The sequence below is a fragment of the Mustela nigripes genome, chromosome X (assembly GCF_022355385.1).
Source record: "Mustela nigripes isolate SB6536 chromosome X, MUSNIG.SB6536, whole genome shotgun sequence".
NCBI lineage: Eukaryota > Metazoa > Chordata > Mammalia > Carnivora > Mustelidae > Mustela > Mustela nigripes.
The window spans coordinates 14,841,375-14,862,795 of NC_081575.1; the positions used below are offsets into that span (position 1 = coordinate 14,841,375).

The 21,421-nt window shown below is 43.1% G+C and overlaps 2 protein-coding genes and 1 non-coding gene across 6 annotated transcripts in view; all 3 read left to right on the forward strand.

Annotated features, from left to right (window-relative positions):
- Window positions 1-827: 827 nt before the first annotated feature.
- RBMX (RNA binding motif protein X-linked) lies at window positions 828-10,032 on the forward strand. Of its 2 annotated transcripts, XM_059384605.1 has the most exons (11): window positions 829-1,002; window positions 2,106-2,234; window positions 2,426-2,532; window positions 3,065-3,236; window positions 3,794-3,946; window positions 4,394-4,508; window positions 4,606-4,731; window positions 4,869-4,951; window positions 5,593-6,823; window positions 7,732-7,814; window positions 8,768-10,032. In XM_059384605.1, exons 2-9 carry the CDS (start codon window positions 2,126-2,128, stop codon window positions 5,901-5,903), a joined length of 1,176 nt encoding a protein of 391 aa, XP_059240588.1. In that variant the 5' UTR covers window positions 829-1,002; window positions 2,106-2,125; the 3' UTR covers window positions 5,904-6,823; window positions 7,732-7,814; window positions 8,768-10,032. The 2 variants fall into 2 exon arrangements, with proteins under 2 accessions (XP_059240589.1, XP_059240588.1); XM_059384606.1 differs by lacking the exon at window positions 5,593-6,823 and having other exon boundaries at window positions 828-1,002.
- LOC132007962 (small nucleolar RNA SNORD61) lies at window positions 2,283-2,351 on the forward strand. Its single transcript, XR_009401507.1, has one exon. It is a non-coding gene; the product is annotated as a small nucleolar RNA SNORD61 (small nucleolar RNA).
- Window positions 10,033-17,068: 7,036 nt separating the features above from the next.
- Window positions 17,069-21,421, forward strand: part of ARHGEF6 (Rac/Cdc42 guanine nucleotide exchange factor 6) — a 131,488-nt gene continuing 127,135 nt past the window's right edge. For all 3 annotated transcript variants that reach the window (XM_059385981.1, XM_059385982.1, XM_059385983.1), the window contains exon 1: window positions 17,069-17,178. The gene's annotated coding sequence lies outside the window, so the exon portion shown is untranslated. The remainder of the gene's footprint in view (window positions 17,179-21,421) is intronic.

Below are 21,421 nucleotides of genomic sequence, written 5' to 3' on the forward strand. Positions count from 1 at the left end.
ATTGCCATTTTTTCCGTTGGGTTTTAAATAAATCAGAGAATGTTTAACTTTTGTAATCCCCCCCAACACGAGTGGATTGACATAGAAAAAAAGACACAATGCCCACTTAAATTTGAGTTAACCATTAAGTTTTCTGTACATGGTCTGGGGATATACATGCTTTAAGAATTTATCTGAAATTCAAACTTAACTGGGCGTCCTTTATTTTTATTTGCCAAAGTTGGTAGTTCTACCTTCGATGTAAATGCTTTCTTGCCCTTGTCTCCGCTTGTTGAGTTGTAACCCCGCAGCCTGCCTTTGATTAGTAGGTGTTCAGTAATTGTTCTCTATGAAATGACTGTCTGCTGTTTCGTACTTTCCTCCCCTAAGTAACGTTCATTTGTCAGAATTTTCCCCACCCACTAAAAGTTCCCGTTGAAGATATTTTGGGAAGATATATTTTATTATCTAAACTTCTTTGTTTCCCCTTGACGCAAAATTAGCACAGTTAGGATCAACCTTCATCACCTTGCTTTGATAATTAAATGAGTTAACGGGTATAAAGTTTAGCACCGTGCCCGGCCCCCGGAATAAGTCATAAATTTCAATTCGGTATTAAACGCAGACCTTGAAGCATTTTAGCGGAAAGCAAAAACGCGGGTCTGGGGAGCACGGGTGGGGGCTGGGAAAACGGTTACAAGCGGGCGCCGGCTACAACGCCGAGGGCCTGGGGTAAGGGGTGGGGCAAGGAGTGAGTGACAGAGAAGAAAGCCAATAGGGAGACTGGGAACGGCTCCCCCTCCCTTTGCGTTTCAAATTCTGAGCTCGGTTTCCATCCGGGTCCTTCAGCCTCGTTCCCGGGCAGTATAAAGTTTGCTGTCTCCTTTGTTCGCCCTCGTTGCGCAGTATTGCTGGCGGCTTCCCTCTTCCGTTCGCGGATCCGGCGGCACTCCCTCGTGCTGAGCTGCTACGAAGCCCCTGCCGGCGAGCTCGTAGGAGCTTGGAACCGTTGTCACCCCTCCGGTACGTGTTAGCCTTTCCTTCGGCCGTTTCGCGTGCCTTCTTGCCACGTTAGAACTTGGGATTATCTCCCTGGAGATGGGGGTGGCGGGCGCCATTTTAAGAACCGAAAGGGGCCGACCTATTTCGATAAAGCGGCGCGTGTGCGAGGAAAACAGACGTGGGGGCTCCGTCCCGCTGGGTGCCTCTCGGGAAAGTTTGGTTGTCGCCTGCGGGGGTGGTGCCGGAGGTCGGGGCTGAAACGGGACGAGGGCAGAGCGCCGCCACCGCGGTACCTGCATTGGGATGGCGCTGGCGCTACAGATGGGCACGTGCACTTTTACGCGGGTCCTTGTTCATTGGCAGCCTCGGAGAGGAGGCCCTTTGACTTCTCGCAGCCACTGCTGATACCAAAAGTTACTCCCCTGACCAGTGTAGGTTTTCCTGGGCCGAATCCAAGTGTCGCCATTTTGTGTTTTCCACGCGGTTTTTAATGACGGATTTTAATTGGATTCTGCTGCAGTCATGGAGCGTTGAGTGATACGATGCGCGCTTCCACCTTCCGTTATTATGAAACGATACTGAAACCTTTTTTTTCTTGTTCTAAAAGAACCTTTTCGGCGGGTTTAGGGGTTGGTTTAGAAGAGGAGGTATAACTTGGCTCAAACTTTAAATTTCTATTTAGATTGACTAGAGAATCCCAATGAGGAAAGGCAAAGTTCTTGGAAGAGGACCTGTATCTGGCCTGTGACCTTGAATGAGGCGATACGCTTTAAAAAAAAATTAGGGTAATTAGAAGGTGATAATTGAATCTTTAAAAGGAACACATCTAGGGTTAAAACTAGAATTGCTTTTTCAGAGGCTGAGTAGCTGTTACTTTATTAAAATTGTCGAGGTGGATTAAAGATGAAGGTATTAAGTGGTCCTTTAGTTTAAGGTAAACTGCAGCATCACTCAAATACTTGAATTGGTTTCCTGCTGAGGCTTTAGGAAAGTAGGCTTTTTGGTGTCTACTGTTTTTAAGGAATGATAATCTTAGTGAAAGAAGAAATATGCACTAGTAAATAGACATGTGCCCCATAAACTTGAACTTTTTATAGGGAGGTAATACTGTTCTTTTTCAACAGACTCTCACCAGGGGGAAAAAATGGTTGAAGCAGATCGCCCAGGAAAGCTTTTCATTGGTGGCCTCAATACAGAAACAAATGAAAAAGCCCTTGAAGCAGTATTTGGCAAATATGGACGAATAGTGGAAGGTGAGTTATTTGAAAGGATATAGGGAGCTGTTAAAGTTTAAAATGTAAGCTGTGATGTATTTGATTACGTTGATGGTTTGAAATGATACATTTTGTCCTCTAAGAAGTTCTGAGCTTACATGTTGTAGGTGCACTTTTGTTATTTAATTCGAACTAGAGTAACACCCCCCCCTCAAAAACGGCTTTTTCAGTTCTATTGATGAAAGATCGTGAAACCAACAAATCAAGAGGATTTGCTTTTGTCACCTTTGAGAGCCCAGCAGATGCTAAGGATGCAGCCAGAGACATGAATGGAAAGGTGAGATTGCACAATGGTACTGTTTCCTAATGCATAAAGAGTGTTACTGAAGTCTGGTCTAGAAAAGTTCTTGATTTGTGTTTGAATGTATACCTTTCCAGAACCCGCTAATCTTCTGCCCTTTGTAATTTCATGTTTTGCAGAGTTGTGGATTGTACTTTTAAATTGTTTCAGTTGAGAAAATTATATGACCGTGTGTTCTCTAGAATCATAGAATGCCTCGATATCTTGGCTTTCCTTTGCTGTTATCACATTTAATAACAAATTGATTGTCTAGCTTTTAAAATGTTATTGACCAGCAGTGTGATGGATTCACTTTAATGTTGGAGTTAAACTGATTAGTATCATTCTAAAAAACTTAGAATGGAAAATGACCCTATATTTTATCGCTTTTCTCAGATTAATTGGTGAGCTAAATTTACCTAAAAACTTATATTTTTGGAGGGCACGTTGGTGTAATAACACATAGTGAATAGATGTGCAAGGTCTTCTTAAATATTGATGCAGTTAACTGTTTTCGGTGTTTTTTTAGTCCTTAGATGGAAAAGCCATCAAAGTAGAACAAGCCACTAAACCATCATTTGAAAGTGGTAGACGTGGACCACCACCACCGCCAAGAAGCAGAGGCCCTCCAAGAGGTCTTAGAGGCGGAAGAGGAGGAAGTGGAGGAACCAGGGGACCTCCCTCACGTGGAGGGCACATGGGTAATGACTTCTACCTTAGGCTTGTAGAATTAGGAACTGTAAACCCCACACCAGTCTGTGCATTGGTTAAGTCCCGTAGTAAACGCTCCAGCTTTTGATAATGAAAAGACCTCATTTATCAAAGTCATGACTTCAGAGAAACCTAGAAGGCATCCTAAGTTAGTATTTAAAAAAGCTAGGCTCCCATCTATTGCTAATAACTCTTGGTGACAGGTAATGAGTAAGTCTTGCATTGGATGTAGAGATTACTTAAATACCAAAACAATAAAACCGTGGACAACAAATTTGTCCAGAATTTGCAGAAAATTTTTGATGACATGTACTTTGGTGTATAAAAATGAAACAGTTTGTATTTTTCTTTGAAGCAACTAAAGAGTACACTTTAGTTATATTATTTTGTTAGTCTGTGTCAACTCCCTTAGAGTTAGTCTTACTCAAGTGAAAAAGTCAGATTCCCCAACTAAACAGAAAATGGTCATTGATAACAGCAAAGTAAACATAAATAGCTTTTATTGATGCTGGAATTAATAATGTTTCTCTTTTCTATTTCAATGTAGATGATGGTGGCTATTCCATGAATTTTAACATGAGTTCTTCCAGGGGACCACTTCCAGTAAAAAGAGGACCACCACCACGCAGTGGTGGTCCTCCTCCTAAAAGATCTGCCCCTTCAGGACCAGTTCGCAGCAGCAGTGGAATGGGAGGAAGAGGTAAATGCTGGATTTATAGAACATTCTGTTGTCCCACTATAACAAAGGATTGGTCAGTGATTTTCAAAAATGATGCTTCAAAATAAACGTAGGGGTGCCTGGGCGGCACGGTCTGTTCAGTGTTTTCCTTGCCCCACATGGATCTCCCTGCTCAGCCTGGGGGGAGCCTGCTTCTTCCCCTCTCTGCTGCTTGTGCTTTTTCTTGCTTGCTCACCTGCTCAAAATCTTCAAAAATGTTTTTAAAGCCTTAAATGTTAAAAATGATGCTTAATGAAACTCTCATGGACTAGGCTTGCATAAAGTTAGAAGTACTGAAAAGAATTTGGTTTGTGCGAAGGAAATTTTTAAAGAAACTCCTTTCCACAGTCTCGTCTTTAAGTCACTGCTTTTCATTGCCTAAATGTACATGCACATTTTGGTTATATTGAAAAAAAAATTTTTTTTAAGCTCCTGTGTCGCGCGGAAGAGATAGTTACGGAGGCCCACCTCGAAGGGAACCCCTGCCCTCTCGTAGAGATGTTTATTTGTCCCCGAGAGATGATGGATACTCCACTAAAGACAGGTAACCGATGAGAGTAGTTAGTTCGTTGTCTTAATAACTGAGGTTGAAGGGAGAACCTAGGAAAAGTGTGAACCGACTTAAATTTTTGTCTTTTCAGCTATTCAAGCAGAGATTACCCAAGTTCTCGTGATACAAGAGATTATGCACCACCGCCGAGAGATTATACTTACCGTGATTATGGTCATTCCAGTTCACGTGATGACTACCCGTCAAGAGGCTATAGGTAGGGTACTAACTGCTGCCTGCCGCAGCTTGCTGTAAAAAATGGAAGTCGCTCTGAAATTGATGTCTTGTGCCTTAACAAGTGTTTTTTTTTTTGTTTTTTTTTTGTTTTGTTTTGTTTTTTCATTTTAACTGCAGTGATAGAGATGGCTATGGTCGTGATCGTGACTATTCAGATCATCCAAGTGGAGGCTCCTACAGAGATTCATATGAGAGTTATGGTAAGATACTGGTTGAGGGTCTTTGAATATCACCAGCTTGAGTTTTTAGGTTCATGAGCCACTTTATTAGGCTGTGTGGTGCTTGCTTTTTAAAGGGATATTTGCTTGCTTTTAAGGGGTACCTTTATCAGCTGGGCTTTTCCTAGTTTTGTGAGGGGCTTTTGTTTTTTCTAAGTTTTTTTTTTTTTTTTTTTTTTTTGGCTGTTTGCTTGCTTTGGAGGGGATTTTGCTTGCTTAAATTGGCAGCCTTATGTGTTTTCCCCCAACAGTGAAAATACAGTTTAAAAATTTTATTAACAAGATCAAATGTTTACCATTGCAATATGAAGGAAAGTCTACAGTTCAAAATTGCAACTTATCACTGGAAAGTGTCTGAGTGCCTACTATAAAATAACAAGCTGTCTGGAATATCCTCTTGAAATACACACCGTCTTCAGTCTTTTCAAACAAACATTAAAACCCATCCATTTCCGTATCTCAGCAGATGAGCAAATCCCTGTTAATGGCCAGCAATGGCAGAGTTTAAAACCTCCCATTTAAGAAAGTAAACGTTTAATACAAGAATTCTGTAAATTCAGATTTAAATGTTGTATATATACAATTTATAGTGTTGCCATATTACCTGACCATTGACCCTGCAGGTAACTCACGTAGTGCTCCACCTACACGAGGGCCCCCGCCATCTTATGGTGGAAGCAGTCGCTATGATGATTACAGCAGCTCACGTGACGGATATGGTGGAAGTCGAGACAGTTACTCAAGCAGCCGAAGTGATCTCTACTCAAGTGGTCGTGATCGGGTTGGCAGACAAGAAAGAGGGCTTCCCCCTTCTATGGAAAGGGGGTACCCTCCTCCACGTGATTCCTACAGCAGTTCAAGCCGCGGAGCACCAAGAGGTGGTGGCCGTGGAGGAAGCCGATCTGATAGAGGGGGAGGCAGAAGCAGATACTAAAAACAAACAAAACTTTGGACCAAAATCCCTGTTCAAAGAAACAAACAAAAAAGTGGAACCTTTTCTGTCATAACTACCCAAGGACTACTAAAAGGAAAAATTGTGTTACCTTTTTTTAAATTTCCTGTTTAAGTTCCCCTTCCATAATTTTTATGTTCTTGTGAGGGAAAAAAAGTAAAACCTGTTTAATCTTATTTGACTTTATGACATTGCTTTCAATAAGCAAATGTTAAATGTGTTAAGACTTGACTTGTGTACTAGTGTTGTAATTTTTCAAGTTAAAAGTGTCCCTAAAGGCCACTTCCTATATCTGACTTTTCCCAGTAAGTGAGGCAAAGCAATTCTAAGACCTTCCACAAACATCTAGCCATCTGAAATGGAGAGGTGAATCCTTCTGCCTATACAAACAAGCTAGCTGTTAGAGGGTGGTCGGGGTATGCTACTCGTAGGATTTCAGAGGGTCTTCAAACTGAAATCTCAAATGTTCTCAGTATGAAAAACCTGAGATCAGATGCTTATGTAAGGAAAGTGCTATTCACCCAGTAAACCCAAAAAACCAAATGGATAATGCTGGCCATATTTTGCCTTTCTGACATTTCCTTGGGAATCTACAAGAACCTCCCCTTTCCCCTCCCCCCAATAAGACCATTTAAGTGTGTGTTAAGCAACTACAGAATACTAAATAAAAAGTTTGGCCAAAACCAACCATGAAGCTGCAAACGGTGCTTGCTCTTACTGTTTCAAATTTTTGCAACTCTGTAGTGTCTCACTTTTAAGGAACAGCTTGATTGCAAAGGAGAAAATAGATAAGCAATGAAGTTATCTCCAACTTCTCAAAGGCTTATGACTTCTAAAAAGTGAATCTATCAGCATTCCACATCAGATTTAAAGCATCAAATGCCTGTGAAACAGCAAAGATGGTAAGCAAAGCAAACTAGTTTTTCCGTCTAAGTCGAGATTGAACACTTACCTTCCTCATAGTACAGTGAGACATACTGTACCTCATGGCAATGGAAATGCTTTCTAGATTAAAAAAAAAACTTTTGGAAAAGCAAAGTTGTTAAACAAATCAATAGAAGTCCTCCAAATTCAACACATGGATTTTTCTTTTTCTTTTTTTTTTTTAAAGCATGTATGACAGTTAAAGGCCTTAATAATACAGCTGTTGTTTACCAATGGCAATCTGGGGCTCGGGAGGGGGTGTCTTTTTTTTCTTTTTTAAGTATTTTTTGATGAAGACCTTTAAACATGCTTCATACGTTTTAACATTTTTCAAAATAGCCTTTTAGTCAATATAGGAAATGGCTTAAGTTTGGGGTCCCGATCTCTGCCCCTGTAAGCCATTGCAAACTTGACATTTAGTTGGATGCCTGACATGTTTTTAGTTCTATGGAACTACACTGTATGGAGAAAATCTATTGCAAGTGGTCTTTAAAAAGCAAAACCTGAGGCAGCATGACCCAGGTCCAGCCATGAAGTTGAAAAAGATGCTCTTGAATATAGTAAACTTGAAGACCTCCAACTAAAATCCTTATACTGCACTTATTCCTTCAAATAAGTTTTGTCCGTTCAACTTATGGATTTAACATGGCAGTGCACCATTGGAACAGAATGAGAATCCATAAGCCATGCGACTTAACCATTTTAAGCCATTCCAGTCCATCCCAAGCCAGTGAACCTACCACCACTTTGAGAATTAGTAGAACATGAAATAACGTTAAGCTGCAAGTCTGAACTTGCCTTTTCTTTCTGGAAAAGAGCAGTTGTAGGCAAGTTTTGAAGATTTTCCTTTAAGAGCGGTAACTAGTTACATATTTAATTTTTACAGGTTGAGGATTTTGGTCATTATGCTTGGAGTGCTGATTAATTCACACTAGATAAAGCTGGCAGCAAGAGAAATCAAATGCTAAGGTAAGTTTCAGAAGCTGTGGCCTTAGAGGTGTAAGTAATAGCTTTTCACTATGCATACCTGTGGTATTAAGTTTCTTCGTGAAGGGGCTTGTAACCCAACTTGTGGATTAGGAGGATAAAGTGCTGTAATGTGTAACCCCTTGTACGTTCATTTACCCATTAGAATGTAGGGCAAAGTTATTTTAAACAGGTGTGTTTCCGTTAGTGGCTCAGTCATGCCACTATTGATTTTTCCTATATTCTGTACTTTCCAATGGAGTTAACTTATCCTGTAACTGGAAGTTTGTACCTCTTAAGCTCCTTTATAATTAGCTTATTTTTGAATGTATAAAGCTTGCTAATATAGTCCCCATAAGCAGTGGTTGATTGGAGCTGTACACTTTATATGAACAAACTTGACATGCATGAGGTTTAGACTTGTTCTCATGCATTTTTGTAAGAGGTTACCCCCTTTTTAAAGATTTTACTTATTTTATTGACAGAGGGAACACAAGTAGGGGGAGTGGGGGAGGGAGAAGCGGGCTTCCCGCAGAGCAGATAGCCCAATGCGGGGCTTGATCCCAGTACCCTAGGATCAAGACCCAGGCTGAAGGCAGACGCCCAATGGCTGAGCCACACAGGTGCCCAGAGGATCCCCTTTTTATTATTGGTGCGTCCTCAGCCATAGTATAACTTGACTAAGGGGAGAACAGATGCCACTGCTTCTCAGTTCCCACTTGGAGAGTGGTGGTGTCACTGGTGTATTGATGACCTAGTAGCACTCAGTATTCCCAAACTGATAACAGGAATTATTAATGAATGTGTTTGGTTGCATTTTAGAACTTGCAGCTTAAAGCACATGTTTCGTTGCCAGTTAAAGCAGTAAAAAAGTATATTTAGAGAATGGGTAAGGGGGGAGTAATTTCCAGTGTAAAAGTGTCTTGTGATCTGATCACATGTTTTTCATTTTACAGAGTTGTTGAAGCAGAAGAATGCTGATTGTCGATAAGGCACAACAGTTGCATAAGCAGTACTCATCAGAATTGGTTTGGTGCAGGCAATAGATTTTTGCCTTCGAGGGTTCCTGTGGATCTAAGGAAGGAAGGAAGGAAGGCATGGCATCAGTGTTGGTTAGCACTTAACTAGGGAGTGGTAGTTACTTTAAAAAAGTAATTGGCCAGATAAAGGGGAGCAGCTAAGGAAATTGGTAAGTGGAGGTAGTAAGTTCTTGTGGTTCTTTATGTGGATTTTACAGCTTTGGTTTTCATTTTGCTAAAGTCCTGGGGACAGCTCTGCAATTTAGAACTTCTAATTATTGCTGTCAGAAAGCTGAAGTAGAAAAATGAAAGGCATGAATGGTAACTCTTTATCCAGTAAACTGATTTTTTCAGCAAGTGGGGATATTTGATTTGGTGTAGTTCATCCAGAAGTGGGGTTCAGTCATAAAATGAAGGAAGTAGCATCTGGAAACTAAAGTAACTGGAAACGTAGCTGAAATGATTGAAAGCACACTTGAAAAACTGGAAACAAATTGGGCCACTTGGCTTTTTTTAAGTGTACTATTTGTAAGTCTGCTTTACCCCACCACCTGTCTTGGAAACAAACCAGTTGTGTTGGAGATTAAAGCTGATAGTATGTAAAGCTAATGTTCTTAAAGGGACTGGATTGGAGTTGTTGGGTTAGAAGAACTAAGTACAAAAACTTCTGATATTTTTTTTTCCATAGTAAAATCAGTGCTGTCATGTTTAGTCTTCGCAGTTGTGAGAAATAGTCCAAAAATTGTAACCCTCATTGGACAGGCTCTTCCAATCCTAGACCACAATGAGGGATTGACCAATTTTAAGTAGCTGTTGCACTTAACATAGCTGTCTTCCTTGGTCCTGTAATGTAAACTACCTGGGATTAGGTTTCTCATGACTTCTTGGCTCTGGAGATTTTATTTAGGTAAATTGAAAATAGGGTAGAACATAGAAATTAATCATAGTAAATGTGAATACTAAATTCAAATGAAGCATACCTAAATCACCATTCAGCTGTTTGGCAAATAGTTTACTGACCCAGCAGACTTATACCCCCATTGGAAAACGAATCTGTCTTGATTCTTCCGGCTTTATACTGGTTGTAAAATGATAAAGAATGTTTTGTTTAACAGTAGTTGAATATAGAACTTAGATATTATAGATCACTTTTCTCTTTTTGGAATGTTTTGTATTTGAAACTTAATAAAACTTAACATGCATTTTTTGTGGCCCCTGGGTTCTTTTTATTTTTTACAACAAGGACTACAGGCTTTTCAGTATTCTCTTCCTATATCTCCTCCCCCAAACTACTTCTCACATACTTCTGGCAATTCTGAGCAGTTGCCACAGAACATTGTCACCAAGATGGCCTGTTCTGTGACTTGGGCTCCCTAATTAGGGGAATGAGCTTCAGGTGTAGGTATCAAGGTAATTGAGGTGTTTGCATTTCATCTTTACCCCTACATGGGTGAATGGGAGCAGTGACATCAAAGAACTAGAAGTTGAAAGACCAAGGATGTACTCTTGGTTCTTCTGCTTAACTCTTGAGGGAAAACCGGTCCATTTTAGCTCAGTTCAGTAGCGAATCCCAGTTTGGGCCTTAAGCAATGCTGTTAACCCAGCGCCTGATTAACACACTTCTGTATGGGTCACGGTCTCTGCTTGTGTCCGCTGCTCTCTGTATCCCTGACTCCTGGGGGACTGTTCAGTGACCTTTGTCCTTTATCAAAGGGAGATAACCTGTGCGCTGGAGTGCAGGGCCTTGCGGAGCTTCTGCTTCCAGAGGACTTCGGGGCTTGAATGTGTTGCAGAGCTTTGGAAGAAGAGGTGGTGTGGAAAGGCACGGTTTGGCTGGGCGGTCCTGTGCACGGTGAAGCTGAGGTGGACTGGTTGGTGGGTGAGGTTTCCTCATCTGACCAGTTCAGATTTGTGACATGGGCCATACTACTGGGGCAGCCTCCATTTTATGGGTCCCCATTATATGCATGAAATTCATCTGCACCTAACCCGTGTATTTGGATTACGTAGGCAGTTGAGAAAAATCACATGGGAAAGTAATGCCGCCAGGTTGGCAGAATAAAGCCCTAAGTATTGACCTGTAAATAAGTTTCTTAGCTCCATGCCAGTTACTCTAGAAGAGCCAGTCCTTCCTATCAATGAAGTTGCACACATCTGTGTGCTTCCCTAAAAGCGCCTCTATCCGTGAGCTGAGTTTGCAGATTTTGAAAATGAAAAACCTGTTCAAAAGTTATTTTGTGACTCTTCCGTAAGACACCTGCCTATTCAGGAGCATCTAAATGGAATCAAAAGTGGAGACTGGCAAAGGCTTTTTGTTCTTAAGCAAAACGCTTTTTAAGATTCTCCACATGTGTATCCATAGTTAATTTTTGTGGTCAAGGATAAGCATATGGTACAGTTTACCTGTTGGTGGAGACCTGGGCCTTTTCTATAGCTCTTGGCTGTTCTGAATAAAGTGCTGTGTGTATTCTAATACAGAAGTCTGAGTAATGAGATAAAAACACGAGTTGCTGGATCCTATGGTTAATACTTTGGTAGGAAGTCACAGTTTTTCCAAAATTGTAACGTTTTACTTGCCACCCACTTGGAACAGAGGTTATTCTGTGCCCTTACCAGTATTTGGTTGTTTTATTTATTTATTTTTTATTTTAAAGATTTTTATTTATTTGATAGATCACAAGTAGGCAGAGAGGGGGGAAGCAGGCTCCCTGCTGAGCAGAGAGCCTGATGTGGGGCTCGATCCCAGGACCCTGAGATCATGACCTGAGCTGAAGGCAGAGGCTTAAACCACTGAGCCACCCAGGTGCCCCTATTTGGTGGTTTTTAAATGTAGCCATTCTGATGGGTACCTTGCATCTCATTTAATTGTATCTCTGATGAATGAGTGGCATTTCTATTTTTAAAAAAATTTTACTTGCACTGAAAAGACACAGATCCGTGTTCAGTTTGATCAGTCTTGGAAAAGAGTTGATAACCCATTTATCAAGAGGCAGGCTATTTCCCTCTGAAAAGTTCCTTTGTGCCCCTTAACCAGTCAGTGTGTCTTCTCCCAGGCCCAGAGAAACACCACTGACCTGGTTTCTATTGTTGCAGGGTAGATGTGGCTATTTTAGGATTTCATGGGAGTTGAAGCTTACATCACTGTACTTTCTCTGTCTAGCTACGTTTGGCATGTTTCTGAGATGCACCCATGTAGTGTTTTTGGTGTAGAGAAGTCCATTGTAGAGTTTACAGTGTAGATCGTCTGTCTCGATGGACATCTGGACTTCTAGCTTTGGGCTATTACAAACAACGTTGCTATGAATGTTGTCCAAATCTTGGGCGTACAGTTCCATTTCTTCTGGATAAAATTTGGGAGTGGAATTGATGAGGTAATAGGGTGGACTCTATGTGTTTAATTTTTACACTGCTGAATAGTGTCCCCAAGAGTACGGTTTTATGCCCTCCTAGCAATTTGAGTGTTCTGGTTGCTTTCCAACATTGGCCATTTTAATGGGGGGTGGGGTGGGGTGGTATCACACTGAGATTTTAATTTGCATTTCCCTGATGACTAATGCTGTGCACTCTAAAAAAGTGAACTTTATTTTGGGATGGTTTTAAATTTACAGAAATGTTGCAAAGATAGCATAAAGTTCCATATATCCTACACCCAGTTTGCCCTAAGTTTAACCTCTTAACGTAGTTATGGTGTATTTGTCAAAATTAAGAGATGAACATTGGTATATGTACTGCAGGTCTGGTAGTTTTAACTTTGTTAGGTCTGTAATTCATTTTGAATTGGTTTTTTTAAAATAAGGATTTCCATTCTAGTATGTGTTGAAAACTCTGCTATTTGTTGAATTACTGCCTCGTGGAAACCGTTACTATACATTTTTATTAACATGTTTGATCTTGGTTATTGTAGCTCTATACTGTAAGCTGTTTAAAGACACTATTTTTTTATTCTTTTTTTAAAAGATTTTATTTATTTATTTGACAGAGATCACAAGTAGGCAGGCAGAGAGAGAGGAGGAAGCAGGCTCCCTGCAGAGCAGAGAGCCCGATGTGGGGCTCGATCCCAGGACCCTGAGATCATGACCTGAGCCGAAGGCTTTAACCCACTGAGCCACTCAGGTGCCCCTATTATTTTTTCTTCTTTATAAAGATTTTATTTTAAAAAGAGTGAGCCAGGGACAGTGCACAAGCCTGAGGTAGGGGGCAGGTGGAGAAGCAGAGGGAGAAAGAAGCAAGAGCTCGGAAGGGAGCCTGGGATCCATGGGGTCATGACCTGAGTGGGAAGTAGATGCTTAACCCAACTGACCCACCCAGGTGCCCCAGGAGATACTAATTTTTTTAAGGATATTTTTTTCCCCCGTGGACTGTATTTTCCTCAGAATTATTGTTGCTGAGTTTTTATTTTACTTAAAATTACATCTTCCATATTTAGAGGCTTGCTTAAGTAGAGATTTTTGGTTTTGCGCTCATGGTTACAATAGATGAACTTGTAAGCGCTGAGGGCTCTTCACCTGAGCTCCGCTGTGGGGCTGTTTCCCTGATAACCAGTGACTTTAAGTTTCTCCTCTTGGGCTAATCAGATCCCTCAAGGGAATCTTGGCCACATTCCTGCCTTTGAGGGTCTGGGGTGTACTCACTGGTTTAAGATGTGAGGTTGGGATCTCAGGCTGTGTGTGGCGAGTGTGGTGGAGCCGATGGGCCTGGGCGCTCACACACGCACTGGGCTCCCCACTGCGGTGGCTTCCCTGCTGCCTTCATGGAACCCTTTCCTGCGGGCTTGGCACCACTGCTTTTTGTCCTAACGTGGTGATGAGGTGGAAAAGGCTTGTTCCAGAGTAATGTTGGGGGAGGCAAAAAAGGGGGTACAGTTGGACATTTCTCCGGCCTCTGTCCTGTCTGTGGTGTTTACCCCTCTTCCATTTTAGGCCGCTCTCTCCTGACCTCCATCCCTGTCCTGGACTCACCTTGTCAAGACTGTAGGTGTTGCTCAGTTTTATCTAGACTATCTTGAGTCAGATTCAACCTCCGGCATTACCAGTTGTGTGACCTGAGGTGATTGACTTAACCTCTCCTTGCTTCCTCCCGTATTAAATGGGGAGAAGGATATCTGTCTCCTAGCACTGGCTGTCTCAGAGCAGGAGGGTTAAATGAGTTAATAGTGCCTGGTGCGGTAAATGCTGCAGAAGTAGATTTCATCATCTGTCCGTTTTCCTCGTGTGTTATCTTCAGGGCTGGAATTGGGGGATGGAGCCCAGCACCTTATGTTAGAATCTTGTCAAGGACTGGAAGTCCCTATTACAAGCCAGGGTTCTTCCTTTGTTTTCCCCTGAGTCATAGTCCTTAGTTTTTTTGGTACATTATGGTGATTAATCCATACAGGGCCCCTCTTATTTCATTTTCACATTTTTAATTCTCTCTCACTCCCATTTACCATTTTCTTCTCTTCCAAAGAGCAGGAGAATGGGGGGAGAGGGAGAAGCAGGCTCCCTGCTGAGCAGAGAGCCTGACATGGGACTTCAATCCCAGGATCCTGAGATCATGACCCGAGCAGAAGGCAGACGCTTAACCGAATGAGCCACCCAGGCCCCCCATCCCCTGCACGGTGGCAACCATTGGAACGCATTTAATGTATATTGTTTTACATGCACGTATTTTGAAGCTACTGAAATGCTGTATGTTGTTAACTATCTCGTCCTGTTTCTTGTAACTTCTCATCATCGTGTTTTGAGGGTTTAGCCATGTTGCCAATACATATCTAGTCCATTGTTTCTTTTTTTTTTCTTTCTTAAAGATTTTATGTATTTGACAGATCACAAGTAGGCAGAGAGGCAGCCAGAGAGAGAGGAAGGGAAGCAGGCTCCCCGCTGAGCAGAGAGAGAGCCCCATGTGGGCCCCGGGATCACAACCTGAGCCAAAGGCAGAGGCTTTAACCCACGGAGCCACCCAGGTGCTCCAAGTCTGTTGTTTCTAACTATAGTATTTAATGGGCTGCGTCCCCATACTTTGACTTTCTGCTCCAGTTTGGTGTGGAAGCTGGCTCTTCTGGGTTGTAGTGTACACCTGACTGCCTGGGGCTTGTCAAGATTTGACCCCAGTTATGGAACTCTCGTGGCAGATGGTGGGGTTTTGGTGGCCCTGAAGGAGAATAGCTCTCGCTTTCAAGGAGTGCCCCACGTGAGGTTATTCCAGAGTTTTTTTTTTTTTTTAAGATTTTATGTTTAAATAATTTCAGAGAGAGCAGGAGAGGAGAAAGGTCAGAGGGAGAAGCAGACTCGCAGTGAGCATGGAGCCTGTTGTGGGACTCGATCCCAGGACTCCAGGATCATGACCTGAGGCAAGGCAGTCCAACCAACTGAACCACCCAGGTGCCCTATCTCAGGGTTTTTAAGCAGACGAAGGCTTATTTCTAGGCATTGCCAGGCAGTCTGCTTCAGCTGGTCAGGGAGATTCAGAATGACTTTTGGAGGTTAAAGATAGTGCGTGCGTTTCATCTGGGTCCAAACAGAAGTGTCCAGCAGGGTCTAATTGCTTACCAATCCCTGCCCTTTCGTATGAGAATCTCCGTGAGCCTGTATTCAACTGTGGTGGTTATTCGGCGCCCTGTACAGTTGATGTTCAGGACTATCAGCCCTGTGACTACGAGAGATAAGTCATGGAAGCTCTTTGAGTCTCGACTGTGGTTGGAGGAGCAGACAGTTAATGGACTTGACCCTCTGTTTTTCTTTGTAAGCATTCAAGTGAACTCAAACCACCTAACACTAGTCCTTATGGTCACCTTAACTGCTACAGGGTCAAGTGCAGCAAGCATTTGGGCTCTTAAAGCATGCACTTCTGTGAGCTCTTCCTAATTCATTGTGATGCTCCTACATGCCGTGGATTACGACCATCCTCGCTCCCATTCAGAAGAAGCACTGTACTCCAGCCCAAAGGCACGAACAAACCGATCCTTAGATGCTGCTTTTATGGGGTTCATCTCCAGTTGTCTCTCCAGGGTCTGTCTCTTGTTGGTCAGTTCAGTAATTATTTGGGTCCAGTTGGAAGAGAAACCAGTCATTTGAACAGTGAAGGTTTGATACAAAGACTTAACATACGTGGGGAAGGTAGGGATTACTAGGGAAAGAAAACTTTTTAAAGATTTTGACAGAGGACACAAGCAGGGGGAGCAGCTGGCAGAGGGAGAGAAGCGGGGCTCTCTGACACAGGGCTTGATCCCAGGACCCCAGGAGTCATGACCTGAGCCGAAGGCAGATGCTTAACTGATTGAGCCACCCAGGCACCCCAGTAAAGAGAACTTGAATGACAGAAATAACATATAATGTATATAATAGACACTAAGAAGGCCAACATGTTGTACTCAGGAAGACACCCCTCACTCCTGCCAGGGCAGTGATAGATCCAAGGAAGGGCCCTGCCGCCAGCCCAGGGCTGAAATCTAGGCATGGTTGGAGAGGTGTGGCTGTGGTTGTGGTCCCCTTCCCCTACTGGCAGAACTTAAGGGCTATTTTCTAGGATACTGGAGAAGGTTGTTCCTGGGGAGGGAGGTCTCACCAGAGGTATTGGGCTAATAAAGGGGACTGGGAGGCCTGGGGAGGTTGATGGCCTGGACAACCTCTAGAACGCCAGAAGTGCCTGAGGCTGGAGGAACGAGCCCTCACTGCGGGAGGGAGGCCTGGGGGAGTTGCCCAAGCTAGAAAAGCGCATCCTGTTAGAGCCTGCCAAACAAGCGAAGCTGAAGCCAGAAGCAAAACCCTTTTTCTCCCTGCAGTGTCTCTTTGATGCCCTTTATTGATAAAACCTACTGGGCTATTGTGGTAGATTAGGAAATACATCTTTCGGGTTTTCATCCCCAGCTCCTGAAACAGCTCTGGAGGAATAAGGGTTAAAGGTGCATCTTTTGTTCTGTTTGAGTTTTGTCCTCAGTTCCTGAAATAGCTCTAGAGTGATAAAGGTGAAAAGAATGTCTTTTGTTTGTTCCCAACTAGCCCCTTTCAGCCACACCCGGGTTTATGTTAATTAAATTTGCTTTGGGAAAGTCCCTAAGGATGGGGGCTGGTTGCCCCGGGAACTGACCACGTGACTGTAACTGTAGAGGATTAGAACATTCAGCCCCGCCCCCTCGACCTCTGGGAAGGGAATCACTCACCAGTGGCCAGTGATTCAATCAGATTCAATCAGTCGTGCCTACGTAATAAAACCGTCACAAAAGCACCTAACCTACGGGCTTTGGAGAGCCTCCTGGTGGGCGAACGCACTGCTGGGGCGGTGGTACCCCCATCCCTTCCCCAGACCTTGCCCTATGCATCTCTTCAACTGGGCTGTTCCTGAGTTGTGTCCTGTATGATAAATGGTTAATCGTGAGTACAGCTTTTTTCCTGAGTTCTGTGACCTGTTCTCAAAAAGTATCAAGCCCAGGGAAGGGGTGGCTGGAATCTCTGGTTTATAGACAAGTAGAGGAGGCCCACCTCGTCATTGGCATCTTACCTGAGGCGGTCTTGTGGGCCTGAGCCCTTGTAGATGTCAGCTCCAGGTGGGTGGAATTAAATTGCAGGCCACCCAGCTGTTGACAGAGGATACATCATTTAGGGAAAAGACCCACCTTTGGTGTTTGGTGGCCAGAGGTATTGAAAGTAGTAGGAGACAGAAAACAAGTTTTCCTATTATATACTGTTACACACCAGCTGGCAAAGGGAAAATGTTTAAAGGGTTTAGCTTTCTTTTCATTTTTTAAAGACTTCCTTGTTTGAGAGAGAGCGAGAGAGCAGGAAGAGGGACAATAGGAGAGGGAGAGAGAATCCTGAAGCCCTGGGGCTTGATCTCAGACCTGAGCAGCAATCAGGAGTCAGACACTTACCTGACAGCCACCCAGATTCATTTTCATAGAGAAGCAAGATGTGAATTGGGAGCTGAGAAGCAGTAAGTCGATAATTGGTATGAACAGTAATGCTGGTCTTATAAAATGAATTAAAAAATGTTTCCTTCTCTGTTTTCCAAAAAAGGGAATGATTGGCATTGTCTTTAAATGTCTGATAGAATTCACTAATGAAATCTGGGCCTGGAATTCTGTCTATGGGAAGATTTCTTTTGTTGTTGCAAATTTTTTAAACTTACTTTAATTATGTTTGAGCATAGTTGACAGTTACTTTAGTTTCAGGGGTACGACTTAGTGATTGGACAAGTTTATACATTATGCGGTGTTTAAAGATTTTATTTATTTATTTGACAGAGATCGCAAGTAGGCAGGGGGCAGGCAGGGAAGCAGGCTCCCCACTGAGCAGAGAGCCTGATGCGGGTCTCGATCTCAGAACTCTGGGATCCTGATCTGAGCTGAAGGCAGATGCTTAAGGACTGAGCCACCCAGGCGCCATGTTACAGTGTCACTGACTATATTCCTTATGCTGTGTCTCTTATTCCTGTGACGTATTCATTCCAGACTGGATTCCTGTATCTCCCGCGCCTTCTCACCCATGTTACCCAGCCTCCCATCCTCCTCCCTCTCCTCTGGCAAGCATCAGTTTCTTCTCTGTGTTTATAGGTATCTTTGCTTTTTGTTTATTAACTTTTTTGTTTCAGGTTTAATTTCTTTTTTTTTAAAGATTTTATTTATTCATTTGACAGAGAGAGCACAAGTAGGGAGAGAGGCAGGCAGAGAGAGGGGAAAGCAGGCTCCCTGCTGAGCAGAGAGCCCCATGCGGGGCTCGGTCCCAGGACTCTGGGATCATGACCTGAGCCGAATGCAGAGGCTTAACCCACTGAGCCACGCAGGCACCCCTCAGGTTTAATTTCTTGAGTAGATGTAGGTCCATTCAGGTTTCCTACTTCTTTTTGTGTCTCTGGTAAGCGGAATTCCAAAGTGGCTCCCCAGATTTCTCTCTCTAGTCCCCGGGGCTGCGAATATATGTCCTAGTCATGATTGTGTTATGTTACAAGGTAAAAGGGAGGGGTACTTGGCTGGCTCAGTCGGGAGAGCATGTGACTCTTGATCTTGGGGTTGTGAGTTCGAGTTGTGAAAAAAGTAAAAGGGGGCCGCCTGGGTGGCTCAGTGGGTTAAAGCCTCTGCCTCCAGCTCGGGTCATGATCCTGGTATCCTGGGATCAAGCCCCTGCATTGGGCTTTCTGCTCAGCGGGGAGCCTGATCTCCCTGCCGCCCCCCCCCCCCACTTGTGATCTCTGTCAAATAAATAAATAAAATCTTAAAAAGTAAAGGGATTTTGCAGATATAATTAAGGTTACTAATCAGTTGACTTTGAGTTAATCAAAAAGGAGATTGGGTAGGTAGGCCCAGCATAATCACATGAGCTCTTTAAAAAGAAGTGATTGTGGGGGAAAAAAAAAAGGTACAGATTGGCTGACTGGTAGCAAAAGAGATGTCAGAGGTCAGAGCATGAGAAGGATTTTGTGTGCTCTTGCTTGCTTGCTTGTAGATGGAAGGGAGGCTTCTTGTCAAGGAATAAAGGTAGCGTCTAGACTCTGAGAGCAGCCCTAGGCTGATGGCCAGGGCCAGAGGGAACTAAATTCTGCCATCAGCCCCAAAGAGCTTTAAAAGCCGATTCTTCCCCAGAAGGTCCAGAGAATATCCCCAGTCCAGCCCGGCCAACAGCTTGAGTTTAGCCTGACCTGTTCCGCAAAGCAGGGAACACTGGACTGGACCTACTACCTGCTGCAGATACTCGTTTGACTCACTCCCTCACCTCTTAAGTCTTTGCTCGCAGCTCGCCTGCCCCAGGGAGACCTATCCTGACTGTCCTGTTTTCATACTGCATCTGTCCGTGCCCTCTCCCCCCATTCCCAGCATGCCCGAGCCGCATTACCCTGCTCTCGCCCCCCACCCCCACAATGCTTATTATTTTTTTACATACCTTGTAATTTACCTTCTTACCATATCCATTGTTTATTTTTTGTCTTCTTCTGTTAGAGTATAATCTCCATGAGATCAGGGAACTTTGCCGGTTTTGTTTATTGTTTCCCAAAAGCCTAAGTGAGTGCCTAGCACAGTAGGAGTTCAACAGATATGTGTAGAATGAATGAATACACTTTTCTCATATTCTTTCAAAAAATGTGTCTGCCTAACACACTTTATTTCCCACGTATACCCAAATGTATTGCTTCATGGCCTCCACAAAGAAAGATACTCTAGAGTTTCATGAATAATTAATAAAGCTCCCCAGTTGCAAAGTCTCTGGGAACTTATCTTCATATTCTTCAATATATGGGCTAAAAATGTTAAATTTATCTCCAAACGTTCTTTTTTTAAAATTACTTTTTGAAGATTTTATTTATCTATTTGAGAGAAAGAGAGCATGAGCAGCAGAGAGGGGCAGAGGAAAGAGAAGCAGGCTTCCCTCTGAGCAAGGAGTCCAATTTGAGACTAGATCCCAGGACCCTGGGACCTTGACCTGAGCTGAAGGCAGATGTTTAATGGACTGAGCCACCCAGGTGTCTCCATTCTTTTTTTTTTTTTTTTTTTTAATTTTATTTTTAAGTAATCTCGACACCCAACATGGAGCTCGAACTCACAACCCCGAGATCTATGCTCTAGTGACTGCCCCAGCCAGGCGCCTGGTCTCCAGATACTCTATATTATTGGAAGGAAACAAGTATGATAGAGCAGGGGACATAATTCAAGTGGGATCCACAACACTTGCTTTGGTAACTGGTCACAAGATCATACTGATATTTACAATGTTCTTCCTAAAAGATCCATTTTATATTCCCTTTTACCTCAGTTAATGATGGTAGTCACTTGGTGTTATGACCTGAACCTTTATTTTTGAGGGGTAAGCCCTTGGTGATGCTACCTGTGTGTGGTAGTAATCTTCCTTTAACTTTTTAAAAACATGAAAAATACCAAAGTATAGCGCACAGAAGAGTGAACCAAGCAACTTCCACGTCTGGCAGTGATGGAGTAATTGGTATGAAACCTGCTTTCCCACCATAAACAGTTGTAAAACTGGACAAACTAATGAAACAACCAGGAGGATCCATTTCCTTTCTCATTTGGGTTGTTGGTAGATTTCATTTCCTTGTAGGTTATGAATTTAATGTCCACGTCACCTGCATGCTGTAGACTGGGGGATATTCCCAGCTTCTAGAGGCTACCGAGTTTTTGTTTTATCCCCTTTCCTCCAACTTCAAAGTCAGAAATGGCAGGTTGAGTCTTCGTCATGTTTCATCTCTCTGACCTGTTCTGCACCCACCTTCTATTTTTTTAAAAGATCTTATTTATTTATTTGACAGAGATCACAAGTACGCAGAGAGGCAGGTAAAGAGAGGGGGAAGCATGTTCCCTGCTGAGCAGAGAGCCCAATGCAGGGCTTGGTCCCAGGACCCTGAGATCATGACCTGAGCCAAAGGCAGAGGCTTAACCCACTGAGCCACCCAGGTGCTACCCCCCCCATCTTCTATTTTTAAGAGTCCTTAAAAATGCGTGGTTTGACTGGGCCTATGTGGGTGATATAGAATGATCTCCCTATCCTACATAAACTGATTAGGAACTTTAATTCCCTCTTCAGCCTTAACGCTTCTCCATGTAACATAACATTCACAGGTTCTGAGGATCAAGAGTTGGACATCTTGGTGGGGAGCCATTATTCAGCCTAC